Genomic DNA, 13,748 nt, shown 5'->3' with positions numbered 1-13,748 from the left:
AGATGCTGCCTGACCCGTTGAATACTCGGTGCTGTAGGGACATAGGGATTGGTTGGAAGGGTTCGAACCCTCGGATTGGCCAGCGAGGTCACGAGGTGGGTTAGCGCGGTAGATTCGTCAGTCTAGCGTTGGTACCCTTTTAGGTAAGACGTTAAGTAGTAGTCTAGAGCTTTGAGTGTTGCGAATTGTCACGGGGTTTTTAGAGCTGTATAATAAACTTTGACTGCAGCATCCATCGCTATCGGACTCACTACATTGGTGACCCCGAACGTGATCCGAAGATCACAGGAGCATGTCGCAGGTAGGAGCGAACGGTGGGCGGCAGAGCGCGAGCGGCGTTCACCTACCCCCGTTCTGGGCCCATCAGCCGCACCTGTGGTTCATGCAGGCAGCGTCCCAGTTCCACCTCAAGAAGGTGGAGGAAGACCTAGAGAAGTTCCACCTGCTGGTAAGCTGCCTACAGCCCGAGGTGGCCGCGCGGGTGGGAAGGTACTTGACCAACCCTCCCCAAACCGAGAAGTACGAGGGGCTCAAGAGGCTCCTGCTGAGGACTTTTGGCTTTAGCCAGAACCAGCGGGCTCTGAAGCTCCTACATTTGGAGCTCTGAAGCTCCAAAGACGTACAGGTTTGTAGGTTAATTGGCTGGGCAAATGTAAAAATTGTCCCTAGTGGGTGTAGGATAGTGTTAATGTACGGGGATCGCTGGGCGGCGCGGACTTGGTGGGCCGAAAAGGCCTGTTTCCGCGCTGTATATATATGATATGATATGATATGATTTACCGGAGCTGGGGGATCGGCTACCATCGGTTTTGATGACGGAGATGCTAACCTTGATTGGCGACCATCAGCCGTGTATGATGTTCGAAGCGGCATTCCGGGAGAAATTGCCCCGGGACGTCAGGTTAGTGTTGGCGGACGTCTCTTTTGAAGACCCGGTAGCGTTCGCAGAAAAAGCCGACGCACTCGTCACGGAGGCCTCCACTCGGGACGACTCGGTAAATCGGGTTTCGAGGCCCAGCAGCAGCCGGCCGCGCGGCCAAGATGGCGGCACATCGGCCGCCATTTTGCAGTCAGCCCGCCAAGACGGGGCTGCAGCACCCGCCATTTGGCAGCGGGCCCGTGCAACAGAGCCGCACAGGCGTGGCTGGTGCTTTTTTCACAAGCGGTGGGGCAGTGAAGGGCCCCTTGTTCGTTTCCGGGAAATGCCTCGGCCGATCGAATGTAGAGGCAGTTTCGATCGGCCGCAACCGCCGCCTCTACGCCACTGATCAAGGTACCGGCACCGTTTTTTTTGTCAATACGGTTGTTAGCATCGTGCCTCCCTACGACTGCGAGGTGCGAGCAGGTAGGAAGGGTCCATCCCTCATTGCGGTCAATGGCAGTCCCATCCGCACCTACGGCAAGAGGGTCATATCCCTGTCCTTCGGGTCCGGGACCTACCGTGGGGATTTCATTGTTGCCGACGTGGGCCAGGCCATTCTGGGCGCGGATTTCCTCTGGGCTTTTTCGTTGGTCACAGACGTCCGCGGGAAGGGCCTACAACCCTCGGCTAGCAGTATGGAGCCTGCTACTCCTCCACCTGCCACCCCACCCTGCCCGTCGATCCAGGCCATCACCACGGCTCCCGGTCAGTTCCCTGCGGTCCTCGCCGACTTCCCGCAGCTCCTCGTTCAGCGGTTCGATGCACCTTCCGATAAGCACGGTGTCGTCCATTTCATCCCTACCGAGGGGCCGCCTGTATTCGCCCGGGCGCGGCGCTACCTCCCGACAAGCTGGCCATAGCTCGGGAGGAGTTCCTCAATTTGGAACGACTGGGGATTGTTCGACCTTCAAATAGTCCGTGGGCCTCCCCCTTGCATATGGTCTCTAAAGCATCTGGGGGGTGGAGACCATGTGGAGATTATTGGCGTCTTAACGCTGCCACCCGGCCTGACCGCTATCCGTTCCCTCACATACAGGACTTCTCAGCCAGCCTCGAGGGGGCTACGTTTTTTTCAAAAATCGATTTGGTGCGGGGATATCATCAGATCCCTGTCCACCCACCGGACATTCCCAAGACGGCTACGATTACCCCGTTCGGGTTATTTGAGTGGTTGCGGATGCCGTTCGGTCTCAAAAACGCGGCTCAGGCATTCCAACGTCTTATGGACCATGTGGGTCGCGGATTATCTTTTGTGTTTATTTATCTCGGTGACTTCCTGGTAGCTAGTCGTTCGGTCCCAGAGCACCTGCTCCACCTTCGCACTGTGTTCCAGAGGCTGCAAGACCACGGTCTGATCCTCCACCCGTCCAAATGCCTATTCGGCCTGTCCGCGGTGGATTTCCTGGGTCACCGGGTCACATCGGCCGGTGCCACTCCTTTGCCCGCTAAGGTGGACGCCGTCCGAGCCTTTCCCCGCCCTACCACCATCAAGGGTTTGCAGGAATTCGTGGGCATGGTGAATTTTTATCACCGGTTTGTGCCTGCGGCAGCTCGGGTCATGCGCCCCCTTTTTCAATGCCTCGCGGGTAACCCCGCTGAGTTGGTTTGGTCCGCAGCTGCAGAGGCGACTTTTGCCGCGGTTAAACAGGCCCTTGCCAACGCCACCATGCTCGTGCACCCCCATTCCTCTGCCCCCACGGCCCTGACAGTGGATGCCTCAGACGTGGCGGTGGGTGGGGTTTTGGAGCAGTAGGTCAATGGTCACTGGCAGCCTCTGGCATTTTTCAGCCGGCAGCTCGCAAAACCTGAGCTGAAATACAGTGCCTTTGACAGGGAGCTCCTGGCCCTCTATTTAGCTGTTCGCCATTTCCGATATTTTTTGGAGGGCCGCTCTTTTGTTGCCTATACGGATCACAAACCACTCACGTTTGCTTTTTCTAAGGTTTCTGATCCGTGGTCGGCCCGCCAGCAAAGGCACCTCACCCTCATTTCTAAGTTCACCACCGATGTTCGCCACATCGCGGGTAAGCTTAACGCCGTGGCTGACGCCCTGTCCCGGCCGGCCACTTCCTCTGTTGCTGCGGTGGGGGGCGAGGTGGATTTCCAGGAGCTAACAGAGGCTCAGCGCCTGGAAGGAACTGCCTCAGCGTACGCCTCTGCAGCCGCGGGGTTGCGGTTGGAACAGGTGGCGTGTGGCCCCACAGGTACCACACTTTTGCGCGATGTTTCCCTTCCCCGCCCTCGCCCGGTGGTGCCGACCGCCCTGCGGCGTAAGGTTTTTGAGGCCATTCATGGCCTGGCACACCCGTCCATCCGGGCGACCTCGGCCATGGTGGCCGCCCGATTTGTCTGGCACGGCCTGCGGAAGCAGGTGGCCGCCTGGGCCCGCGCCTGCATCCCGTGCCAGACCTCCAAGGTCCACCGCCACGTCCAGCCCCCGTACCAGACTTTTGTGGTTCACCCCGTCCGTTTTTACCACATCCACGTGGATTTGGTTGGTCCATTGCCCTACTCTAGGGGCTACACTCATCTACTAATGGTGGTCGACCGTTTTACTCGTTGGCCAGAGGCTCTTCTGTTGTCGGACACCTCGGCGGCCTCCTGTGCACGGGCCCTGGCGTTGCATTGGGTGGCCCGTTTCGGCGTCCCGGCTATCATCACTACCGACCGGGGCGCCCAATTCACCTCGTCTCTCTGGGCCGCGCTTGCGCAGTTGTATGGGTCCCACTTGCAGCAGACCACCGCCTACCATCCCCAAGCTAACGGGATGGTAGAGCGTTTCCATCGACAGCTGAAGGCGTCCATCTGTGCCCGCCTGACCGGCCCTGATTGGGCCGACCAGCTGCCCTGGGTCCTCCTTGGTATTCGCACGGCCCCTAAGGCTGATCTGGGTACCTCCTCGGCGGAACTTGTCTACGGTTCGCCCCTGCGGGTGCCGGGTGACATTATTCCCTTGTCCTCCCCCTTGCCGTCGTCCGTCCCGTCGGTTTTGGCTTCTCTCCGGGCGCGGGTAGGTTCCCTGGCCCCAGTCCCAGCCTCCAGTCACGGGAGTACAGCAGTGCACGTGCCGGCGGACTTGCAGGATTGCGAGTTCGTTTTCCTCTGGCGGGACTCCCACCGCCCCCCTCTACAGCCGGTCTACCAGGGCCCGTTCCGGGTGCTGAAAAGGGGGACGGTTACCTTCGCGTTACAGGTGGGAACCCGTCAGGAGCTCGTTTCTGTCTCCCGGCTCAAGCCGGCCCACTTGGACCCGGACCGTCCCGTGCTGGTGGCCCAACCTCCTCGCCAGGACCGACCTCTGGCCGGCACACCTGTTTCCCCAGCTGCGTCTCTTCCCTCACCCCTCGTGCCTCCACCGCCCTCGGTTGGGTTCACTCTGCCTTTTCTAGCTACGCCCCCATCGTCTACACCGGCGGGCTCCACCTTCCCTCCCCCTCCAAAGGAGTCCCCATCGTCCCCATCGGCGGTGCACTCCCCGCCTCCTGCCACGCTGGCGGTACCGGCCTCCCCTCTTCGTACGCGTTCGGGTCGGGCGGTCCGGGCGCCCGTGCGGTACGGTATCGAGGGTTCTGGGGGGGGGTCATGTAGGGACATAGGGATTGGTTGGAAGGGTTCGAACCCTCGGATTGGCCAGCGAGGTCACGAGGTGGGTTAGCGCGGTAGATTCGTCAGTCTAGCGTTGGAACCCTTTTAGGTAAGACGTTAGGTAGTAGTCTAGAGCTTTGAGTGTTGCAAATTGTCACGGGGTTTTTAAGAGCTGTATAATAAACTTTGACTGCAGCATCCATCGCTATCGGACTCACTACAGTGCCTTGTTTAAGTTTATATTTGCCTAAACATGGGGGGAATAGATAGGGTGAATGCCCACAGTAGGTGAATCAAGAACCAGAGGACATAGGTTTAAGGTGAGAGGGAAAGATTTAATATGAACCCGAGGGGAAACTTTTCTTTTGTTTGTTGTTTTACACAAAGGGTGGTGGCTATATCAAACAAGGTGTAGAGGAGGTCGTTGAGGCAGGTACTATAACATATAAAAGTACAAGTATACTATTTAAAAATCATTGGACAGGTACATGGATAAGATAGGTTTGGAGGGATCGTGGCCAAATGCAGGCATATAGGATTAGCATAGATGGGGCATCTTAGTCTGCAAGTTGGGTCAAAGTTTTTGTCCTAGATGACTCTATGAATCCAAGAACTGGCCAGCCAGCTCTAGTTACACAATGTATTTAAAAGCAATGGGAACACAGCCACAGACATTTCTTTCCAATCTTGAATCACCTGAGGAAAGCTTGAGATGTTTGTAGTCATTTTCTTATAACACTAATATAGAAAGTGTGACCACATGGCATTGTTTGGCCATCTCCATTCAACAAAACAAGTCTGTGTATCATTGTCAGAAGCTATAGATGATCGATGTACAAGAGAAATAACTACATAGAGATGATACAAGCTTGAAACATGCAACACCAGATTTAGGAATACTCTTGTCAGGAGTTAACAACTAATCATGCTTAGAAAAAGCATTTAACAGAAGTGATTTCCTTTGAAACATTACTTTCAACACAGAAGGTTGTGTGGTCAGATTAGCAACTGAAGTGAAGATCTCAACAACATTTCATGCAGGTGACAGGAATAATTGGGGCTGCACAATGAAACAGACCACGTGCACAGAATTGACATAGAGAACAGCACACTACGGGAAGCGAACTTCCAACCCACCATGTCTGCTCAAACCATAATGCCAATCTAACCTAGTCCCATATCCCTCTGTTACCACCCCATTTTGCTGCGTAAATGCCTCTTAAATGGTACTCGAGGGCGAGGACATAGACAAAATAATGCATGTGATGCGAAATACAGAGCAGGAAGACTAGCCCTGGTGTGTGAGCCTGAGCATGTCCACCACTGATAGAGAATTAAAAAGGGACAAAAAACAAAATAACAACCAGACGGTGGGGCTGACAAGTCTTCGGGTATTATTAAAGTGGAGATTGATAGATTGTTGATCAGTAAGGGCGTCAAAGGTTACAGGGAGAAGGTAGATGAATGGGGCTGAGAGGGAAAAATAGATCAGCCATGATAGAACGTTGGAGTAGACTGGATGCCTATTTCTGCTCCAATGTCTTATGGTCCTATGAACTAACATGGCAGAGGATTGAGTAATACAGACAGGTAAGGATCTTATAGAAACCTACAAAATTCTTAAGGGGTTGGACAGGCTAGATGCAGGAAGATTGTTCCCGATGTTGGGGAAGTCCAGAACAAGAGGTCACAGTTTAAGGATAAGGGGGAAGTCTATTAGGACCTAGATGAGAAAGTGTTTTTTCACACAGAGAGTGGTGAATCTGTGGAATTCTCTGCCACAGAAGGTAGTTGAGGCCAGTTCATTGGCTATATTTAAGAGGGAGTTAGATGTGGCCCTTGTGGCTAAAGGGATCAGGGGGTATGGAGAGAAGGCAGGTACAGGATACTGAGTTGGATGATCAGCCATGATCATATTGAATGGCGGTGCAGGCTCGAAGGGCCGAAAGGCCTACTCCTGCACCTATTTTCTATGTATCTATGTTATCTTAATTTGTAGAATCGATATCACGTTTGACCCGAAACGTTAACCGTTTCCTTTCCCACAGATGTGGTCTGATCTACTGAGGATTTATCACATTTTTCTGTTTTCATTTTAAATATTTCAAAACGTTGGTTCACACGGAGGAACCAGAAATTGTAACTATTTTCACTCCCCACAAAAAGCTGGCAGAAATGACCAGGTTTTCCGATATCAATAGCACATCCGTAACTAATTTACCACAGGAAACAATGACTTAATTGTGTTCACGTCAACATTATTACAAAAATGTTACGTTCACTCCGATCCTTACCTTGACTTTGTGCATGTCAACACCATACATCTCCAGCCACTTGGCTTTGTTGAGATAGTTGATTTCTGCTTGAGATGGTGTCTGCCCTCTGCAAAGAGAAACGCTTCGATAAAATTCATCTGCTCGTTGTAGCTCCGCAGGTGGCAGCCATGCCTCCAAATTGGAGGTCTACACCTCTGTGTATATGACAATGGGGCAGCTCAGTGGTCGAGTTGCCGCCTCACAGCGCCAGAGACCTGGGTTCAATCCAGACTACGGGTGCTGTCTGTACGGAGTTTGTCCGTTCTCCCCCCTGACCTGCGTGGGTTTTCAACCAGGATCTCCGGTTTCCTCCCACACTCCAAAGACCTACAAGTTTGTAGGTTAATTGGCTTGGTATAATTGTAAACGGTCCCTGGTGCGTGCAGGATAGCGTTAGTGGGAGAGGAATCGCTGGTCGGCGCGGACTCGATGGGCCGAAGGACCTGTTTCCGCGCTGCCTCACGAAACTTAAAACTGAACAATAATAAGCCTAAACCCAGGCCCACAGAATGAGAATGTCAAACCTGCATTCTTTCCACTTCTCAAAGATCGCAAACTCCACCTCCTCGCCCTGATTTGGCACAAATCTGAATTCCGACACCAAGTCTGGTCCATGGTCCGAAGGATCGCAGTCACCTATTTCAGCTACATTGAAGTAATCAGAAAATAACCCAAAGAAAATTAGTAACTCTTCCTCTTCTCCACAATATCACATTTTAAAAAGAGAAACTTTGCAAACTAAGCAGATAATCTCTCAATGACTCTCCTAAGAATGGTTCAGAAAACGTGTGTGAGAGTTTTGAGTTGAGTTGAGTTGAGTTTATTGTCACATGTACCGGGATACAGTGAAAAGCTTTGCGTGCCAACCAGAGTGTGGAGAAATAGGTGCGAGTTCCGGTGGGAGGATTGGTTCGTTACCCAAAATCGGAGAATTCAATGTTCATACCGCTGGGCTGTAAGCTGCCCAAGTGAATATGATGTACTGTTCCGCCACCTCCTCCAACTCCAGCTCCTGATGTGGCCTCCTTTACATTGGCGAGACCAAGCGTGAACTCGGCGACCATTTCGCCGAACATTAGCGCTCCGTCAACCAAGGCCTACTGGATCTACCAGTTGCGAATCATTTTAACTCCTCTTCTCATTCCCTCACTGGCCTTTCTGCCCTGGGCCTCCTCCATTGCCAGAGTGGGGCCACATGCAAACTCGAAGAACAGGACCTCAGTCTGCTTGGTAGCTTACAACCGGAAAAAGTATGGCCGTTGAATTCTCCAATTTTAGGTAACTAATTAACGCTCTCCTCCTTTTCTCCCAACCATCTTTCTCTCCCCCATCCCATCCCCATCTCCCCTGTGCTCCATCTGGACTCACGCCTATTCCGCCCCTCCCTCAATTTCTTCCTCCAGTTTCACAATTCGCAACTCTTCAATTCTTATCTCAGATCTTTTGTCTTTTCATCTCCGGCCTTAATCCAACCATCTGCCTATCAACAACCCCCCACCCCCACCCTCACCCATATCCACCCATCACTTGCCAGGCTTTGTCCTGCACTTCTTCTCTTCCATCTTTCTTTCCACATCACACCCTCACCACGACGTGAAACCTGCCCTATCCGTGTTCTCCAGAGACGCTGCCTGGCCTGCTGAGTTACTCCAGCACAATGTGACTATCACTGGAAATTAATTTCCTAGACATTAACTCACACACAATTGTTCCCACTCGCCACTCATGCTCACCAGTCCTGGTTCAGAAGTCGCCAGGATGTTATGTTTTAAATTGACTGAGTCTACATGCTAAAAAGGCGCCAAACTGGTGACTCTGGATACTCTCTCAGTGTACTACTGCTATACACTGGTACTGTATCTGAGATGCTTATCTAATATATATCTACATACTGATGTGTAGTGATACTTATTCTGAACCGTATGCAAAAATGAATTTCACTGTACCTCAGTACATGTGACAAATAAAGTGCCATACTATACCAGGGGGGAAATTAGAGATGAGTGGAAATAAAATATATATGGTTTTCTCCGAGATCTTCGGTTTCCTCCCACACTCCAAAGACATACAGGTCTGTAGGTTAATTGGCTTGGTATAAAAAATGTAAATTGTCCCTCGTGTGTGTAGGATAGTGTTAATGAGCGGGGATCGCTGGTTGGTGCGGACTCGGTGGGCCGAAGGTCCTGTTCCCGCGCTGTATCTCTACACTAAACTGAAAAATCGGTTATCTGTGTGATAAAACACCGGCCACAAGCAGTTTGCAAACAAGAATCCAACGTGTTGACCCTCTGCTAAGGTGATAAAATGTCATGCTCCCCATTTCCTACTTTGAGGCATTTAAGGAAAGGTTTCCAGATGTGGCATTTGATGAGCTGACATGCTTTCTAGGTATCATCTAACCAAGGAGCACCGGGGCTGTCAAAGCAGCAAAGTACATTCAATGCAGTCTAGATGGAACTTTAACCTGAAAGCATCAAATGGCTTTCATTACTTTAATGCAAACCCGCAATAAACAAAACAAACCTTGGACGGCATATGCTGACAGCTGCACCGATGTGTCGTTAGGGCATTCTAACCTGGATTGTTGGAGGGAAAAGAAATAAAAGAATTTAGTTTAATAACGTTAATCTGCGGATAAACTCACTCCAGGCAGCACACCACTGGGCGACAGGATGTGGACCTCTACCCAGAATTCCCCACTCAGTGTGAGCGCCATTGCAATTTTACCTTCAAGGAAGACGGGAAATCTGTTCTAACAGAGTCTGTTTTTAGTGGTTTGCTGTAACAGATCAAGTTACATTACAATTATACTTGTTGACATTGTATTATAAAACCGATAAGATTCAGATAGTAACTTGCTAATTCTCGAAGAACGGATATTATTTAAACAAATTTGTAAGCCTGCAAAAAACCACGTTACAGGTGCTTTTGTATCGTTACCGCAGATTTTTATGTCAATAATATTTGGCACTATTAAGTTTGGGCTGTATTTGTAGATATTTGTGGGGTTGATTGATATTAATCTTGAAGACGAAGTGCCAGGTGGAACCGTGGCGTAGCGGCAGAATTGCTGCCTCAGTGTTTGCAGCGCTGGAGCCACGGGTTCGATCGCGACTACGGGTGCTGTCTGTACAGACTTTGTACGTTCTCCGCGTGACCATGGGGGTTTTCTCCCAAGATCTTCGGTTGCCTCCCACGCTCCAAAGACGCACAAGTTTGTAGGTGAATTTTGAAAGACTGGAGCGACTAGGCTTGTATACACTGGAATTTAGAAGGATGAGAGGAGATCTTATCGAAACATATAAGATTATTAAGGGGTTGGACACGTTAGAGGCAGGAAACATGTTCCCAATTTTGGGGGAGTCCAGAACAAGGGGCCACAGTTTAAGAATAAGGGATAGGTCAGAAAGTTGTGAATCTGTGGAATTCTCTGCCTCAGAAGGCCGTGGAGGCCAATTCTCTGAATGCATTCAAGAGAGAGCTAGATAGAGCTCCTAAGGATAGCAGAGTCAGGGAGTATGGGGAGAAGGCAGGAACGGGGTACTGATTGAGAATGATCAGCCATGATCACGTTGAATGGCGGGGCTGGCTCGAAGGGCCGAATGGCCTCCTCCTGCACCTATTGTCTATTGTCTATTGTCTAATTGGCTTGGTATAAGCGTAAATTGGGAGTGTGGGATAGTGTTGGGAGTGTGGGATAGTGTTAATGTGCGGGGATCGCTGGTCGGTGCGGACTCGGTGGGCCGAAGGGCAGGTTTTTGCGCTGCATCTCTGAGCTAAAAAGTAACCAGACATAGCTGGCAAAATCTCAAGCAGAAGAACAACAACTCTCTGGGAGCAAGGTCTTTCCAAGCAACACCTTGGCTTAGAGGTGTTGCCTTTTAGAAAAAAAATTCATTGGCGTGTTATGCTCTGGAATTCGCTACTAACAGCAACCTCTGATCACCATCATAAGAGCTGCGGAAAGAGAATGGGGTTGAGAGGGACAAATAAAACAGCCATGATCGAATGGCGGAACAGACTCGACGGGCCGAATGGCCTAATACTGCTCCTATGTCTTGTGAACTTATAAGGTGAAGGAGAAACTTGACTTGTTCTCATCCAGGGCCATTAATGCTGGGTAATAAATGCAACCTCCTCAGCATCTCCCCACTTGCTGAAGAAAACATTTTATTGAAAATACCTGGATGCCAGACTGAAAGAAACCACTGAGAGAAAAATAAGAGGGATATCCAGAAAGTGTGTGGGAAGGAAGTGCAGATGATGGTTTACGCCGAAGATAGACACAAAATGCTGGAGTTACTCAGCGGAACAGGCAGCGTCTCTGGAGAGAAGGAATGTGTGACGTTTCAGGTCAAGACCCTTCTTCAGTCCGGATTCCTTCTATCCAGAGATGCTGCCTGTCCTGCCGAGTTACCTCAGCATTTTGTGTCTATCTTCGGATTTCCAGAAAGGCAGTCAATGAAGTCCTAAACATTTTTAAAGTGATACAATGCAGCTAAGTGACAGGAGCGATGCAGAATTAAGGCAGCGTGTACGTTGCTCCATTGGTTGCACAAGGTGTGGTGGACAACCATGTACATTTTGCCCTCTGTTCAGGAGGCAGGTACAAAGAGGCTGGCAGGTACAAACACCTCACCTTGAGGTGAAAGAAAATTTGTGGAATCAACCCCACAAAAACAGGTCTTTTATCACAACTGGTTCAGAAGATCCTACGGTCATAAGTGATAGTAGAATTCGGCCCATCAAGTCTACTTTGCCATTCAATCATGGCTGCTCTATCTCTCCCTCCTAACCCCATTCTCCTGCCTGCTCCCCATAACCTCTGACACCTGTACTAATCAAGAATCTATCCATCTATCTCTGCCTTAAAAATATCCACTGACTTGGCCGCCACAGCCTTCTGTGGCAAAGAATTCCACAGATTCACCACTCTCTGTTCAATGCACATGCTTCACACCATTTTCTTCTCAAATGCACTGAATCATTCCTATTCCGGCATGTCTATTTATTCCATTCTCCTTCTCATTGAATCCATATGCCTTAGAACACTGCCATAGAAATCCATATTTCAGCGACATTTTGGATTATCCATTTTCTCCCAAATTCCCTATTGATTTATTACAGGTAACCTCAAGTGAGGATATTAATAATTAATAATCCCTTTCACCCCTACTTGCTAAAGGCACTGAACACAAAATGCAGCTTTGAGCATTGGTTGTCCTGCCATCTGCAAGATCGTGCAGAAAGAATCTACGGGCTAATCGACAATGGAAGTAATCACAGTCTACTAGCCTCGCCATGATCTGCAGGTACACAACATCAATGATTGGGGAGTAGACTCGATGGGCCGAATGGCCTACTTCTGCTCCTATGACTTATGAATGATGGTGGCAAAATGCACCAGTGAAATCTACCAGTTAAAGACAGATGGAGGAAGTAGGACTGGTATGAAGGATCCTTAGTCCCACCATTAAAAAATATCATCTTAACCCCAACCCAGCCCCTCCTGCCTTCTCATTTCATCTTTTCTTTGACTGCTTCCTCCTATCACTCACCTGCCTCCATCTCCCCACTCCACAACTCATCCTCTCGCTGTGTATCTTCCTTCTCCAGTCTCAGCACCAATGCAGCTTCTCAATCCAAGACATTAACAATTCCTTTCCCGCAAAAGATGCTGATCGTGTCGCTGAGTTCCTCAAATAAATCATTTGTTCGAGATGAAAGAGCACATACTTGCTCAGAAGACAGACACAAGGCAGCACGGTGGTGCAGCGGTAGAGCTACTGCCTTATAGCGCCAGAGACTCGGGTTCGATCCTGACTACCGGTGCTGTCTGTATGGAGTTTGTACTTTCTCCCCGTGACCTGCGTGGAGTTTTTCTCCGAGATCTTCGGTTTCCTCCCACACTCCAAAGGCGTTCAGGTCTGTAGGTTAATTGGCTTGGTGTAAATGTAAAATTGTCCCTCGTATGTGTAGGATAGTGTTAATGTGCGGGGATCGCTGGTCGGTGTGGACTCGGTGGGCCGAACTAAACTAAAACGAAGAAAAGCCTGGAGTAACTCAATGGGTCAGGCAGCATCTTTGGGGAATAGGAATAGGTGATTTTTGGGGTCGAGACCCTTCTTCAGTCTACTTACTCAGCCATCTTTCCATCACATAAATAAAAGGACATTGCCATCTAATCACTTGCAAAGCAGGTTGAACTTGGGCCATGCTAAGCAAGACTCCAGTAAAATGTAAACCAAGCATTACTTACTTGCTACTCAGAATATCTTGCTTTAACTGTAGCACAAACAAGTATCTGCAAATATAGAAGGATTCAGACATGAGAAATGACCGAAAGTAGAAAAGTACATTACATTTATTTTATTTCTGATAAACAGCAAATTGTGATCTGGAATGTACTTAAAATAATGGGAGATGAGAGATCAATATTTTATGAAGGAAACGGTTAAATTTTCATGGCCCTTCAGCCCACATTGCTGTGACAACGACGAGGCCAATTTACCCCACACAACTGCCTGCACATGGTGTCTCTCTGTCTCTCTCTCTCTCTCTCTCTCTCTCTCTCTCTCTCTCTCTCTCTCTCTCTCTCTCTCTCTCTCTCTCTCTCTCTCTCTCTCTCTTAATTCCACGCCTGTTTATGTATCTATTCAAATACCACTTAAATGTTGCTAAAGCATCTGCTTCCACCACTTCTCCTGACAAAACATTTGCCTACTGCCCAGCACGGTGGCGCAGCGGTAGAGGCAGAAACCCGGATTTGATCCCGACTACGGGTGCTGTCTGTACGGAGTTTGTACATTCTCCCCATGACCTGCGTGGGGTTTCTCCTCGATCTCCGGTTTTCTCCCACGCTCCAAAGACGTACAGGTTTGTAGGTTAATTGGCTGTGGGTAAAATTGTAAATTATAGACAATAGA

The 13,748-nt window shown here is 49.7% G+C and overlaps 1 protein-coding gene across 2 annotated transcripts in view; it reads right to left on the bottom strand.

The window, feature by feature from the left end:
- Positions 1 to 13,748, bottom strand: part of epb41l5 (erythrocyte membrane protein band 4.1 like 5) — a 150,014-nt gene that overhangs the window by 71,258 nt on the left and 65,008 nt on the right. For both annotated transcript variants that reach the window (XM_078403326.1, XM_078403327.1), the window contains exons 5-8: positions 13,082 to 13,126; positions 9,346 to 9,398; positions 7,347 to 7,467; positions 6,802 to 6,889 (exon numbers count right to left, since the gene is read on the bottom strand). In XM_078403326.1, coding sequence (XP_078259452.1) covers positions 6,802 to 6,889; positions 7,347 to 7,467; positions 9,346 to 9,398; positions 13,082 to 13,126 — 307 coding nt within the window. The remainder of the gene's footprint in view (positions 1 to 6,801; positions 6,890 to 7,346; positions 7,468 to 9,345; positions 9,399 to 13,081; positions 13,127 to 13,748) is intronic.

The sequence above is a fragment of the Rhinoraja longicauda genome, chromosome 8 (assembly GCF_053455715.1).
Source record: "Rhinoraja longicauda isolate Sanriku21f chromosome 8, sRhiLon1.1, whole genome shotgun sequence".
Taxonomy (NCBI): Eukaryota; Metazoa; Chordata; class Chondrichthyes; order Rajiformes; family Arhynchobatidae; genus Rhinoraja; species Rhinoraja longicauda.
The sequence above is the reverse complement of the archived record's forward strand: the minus strand, read 5'-3'. Positions and strand labels throughout refer to the sequence as shown.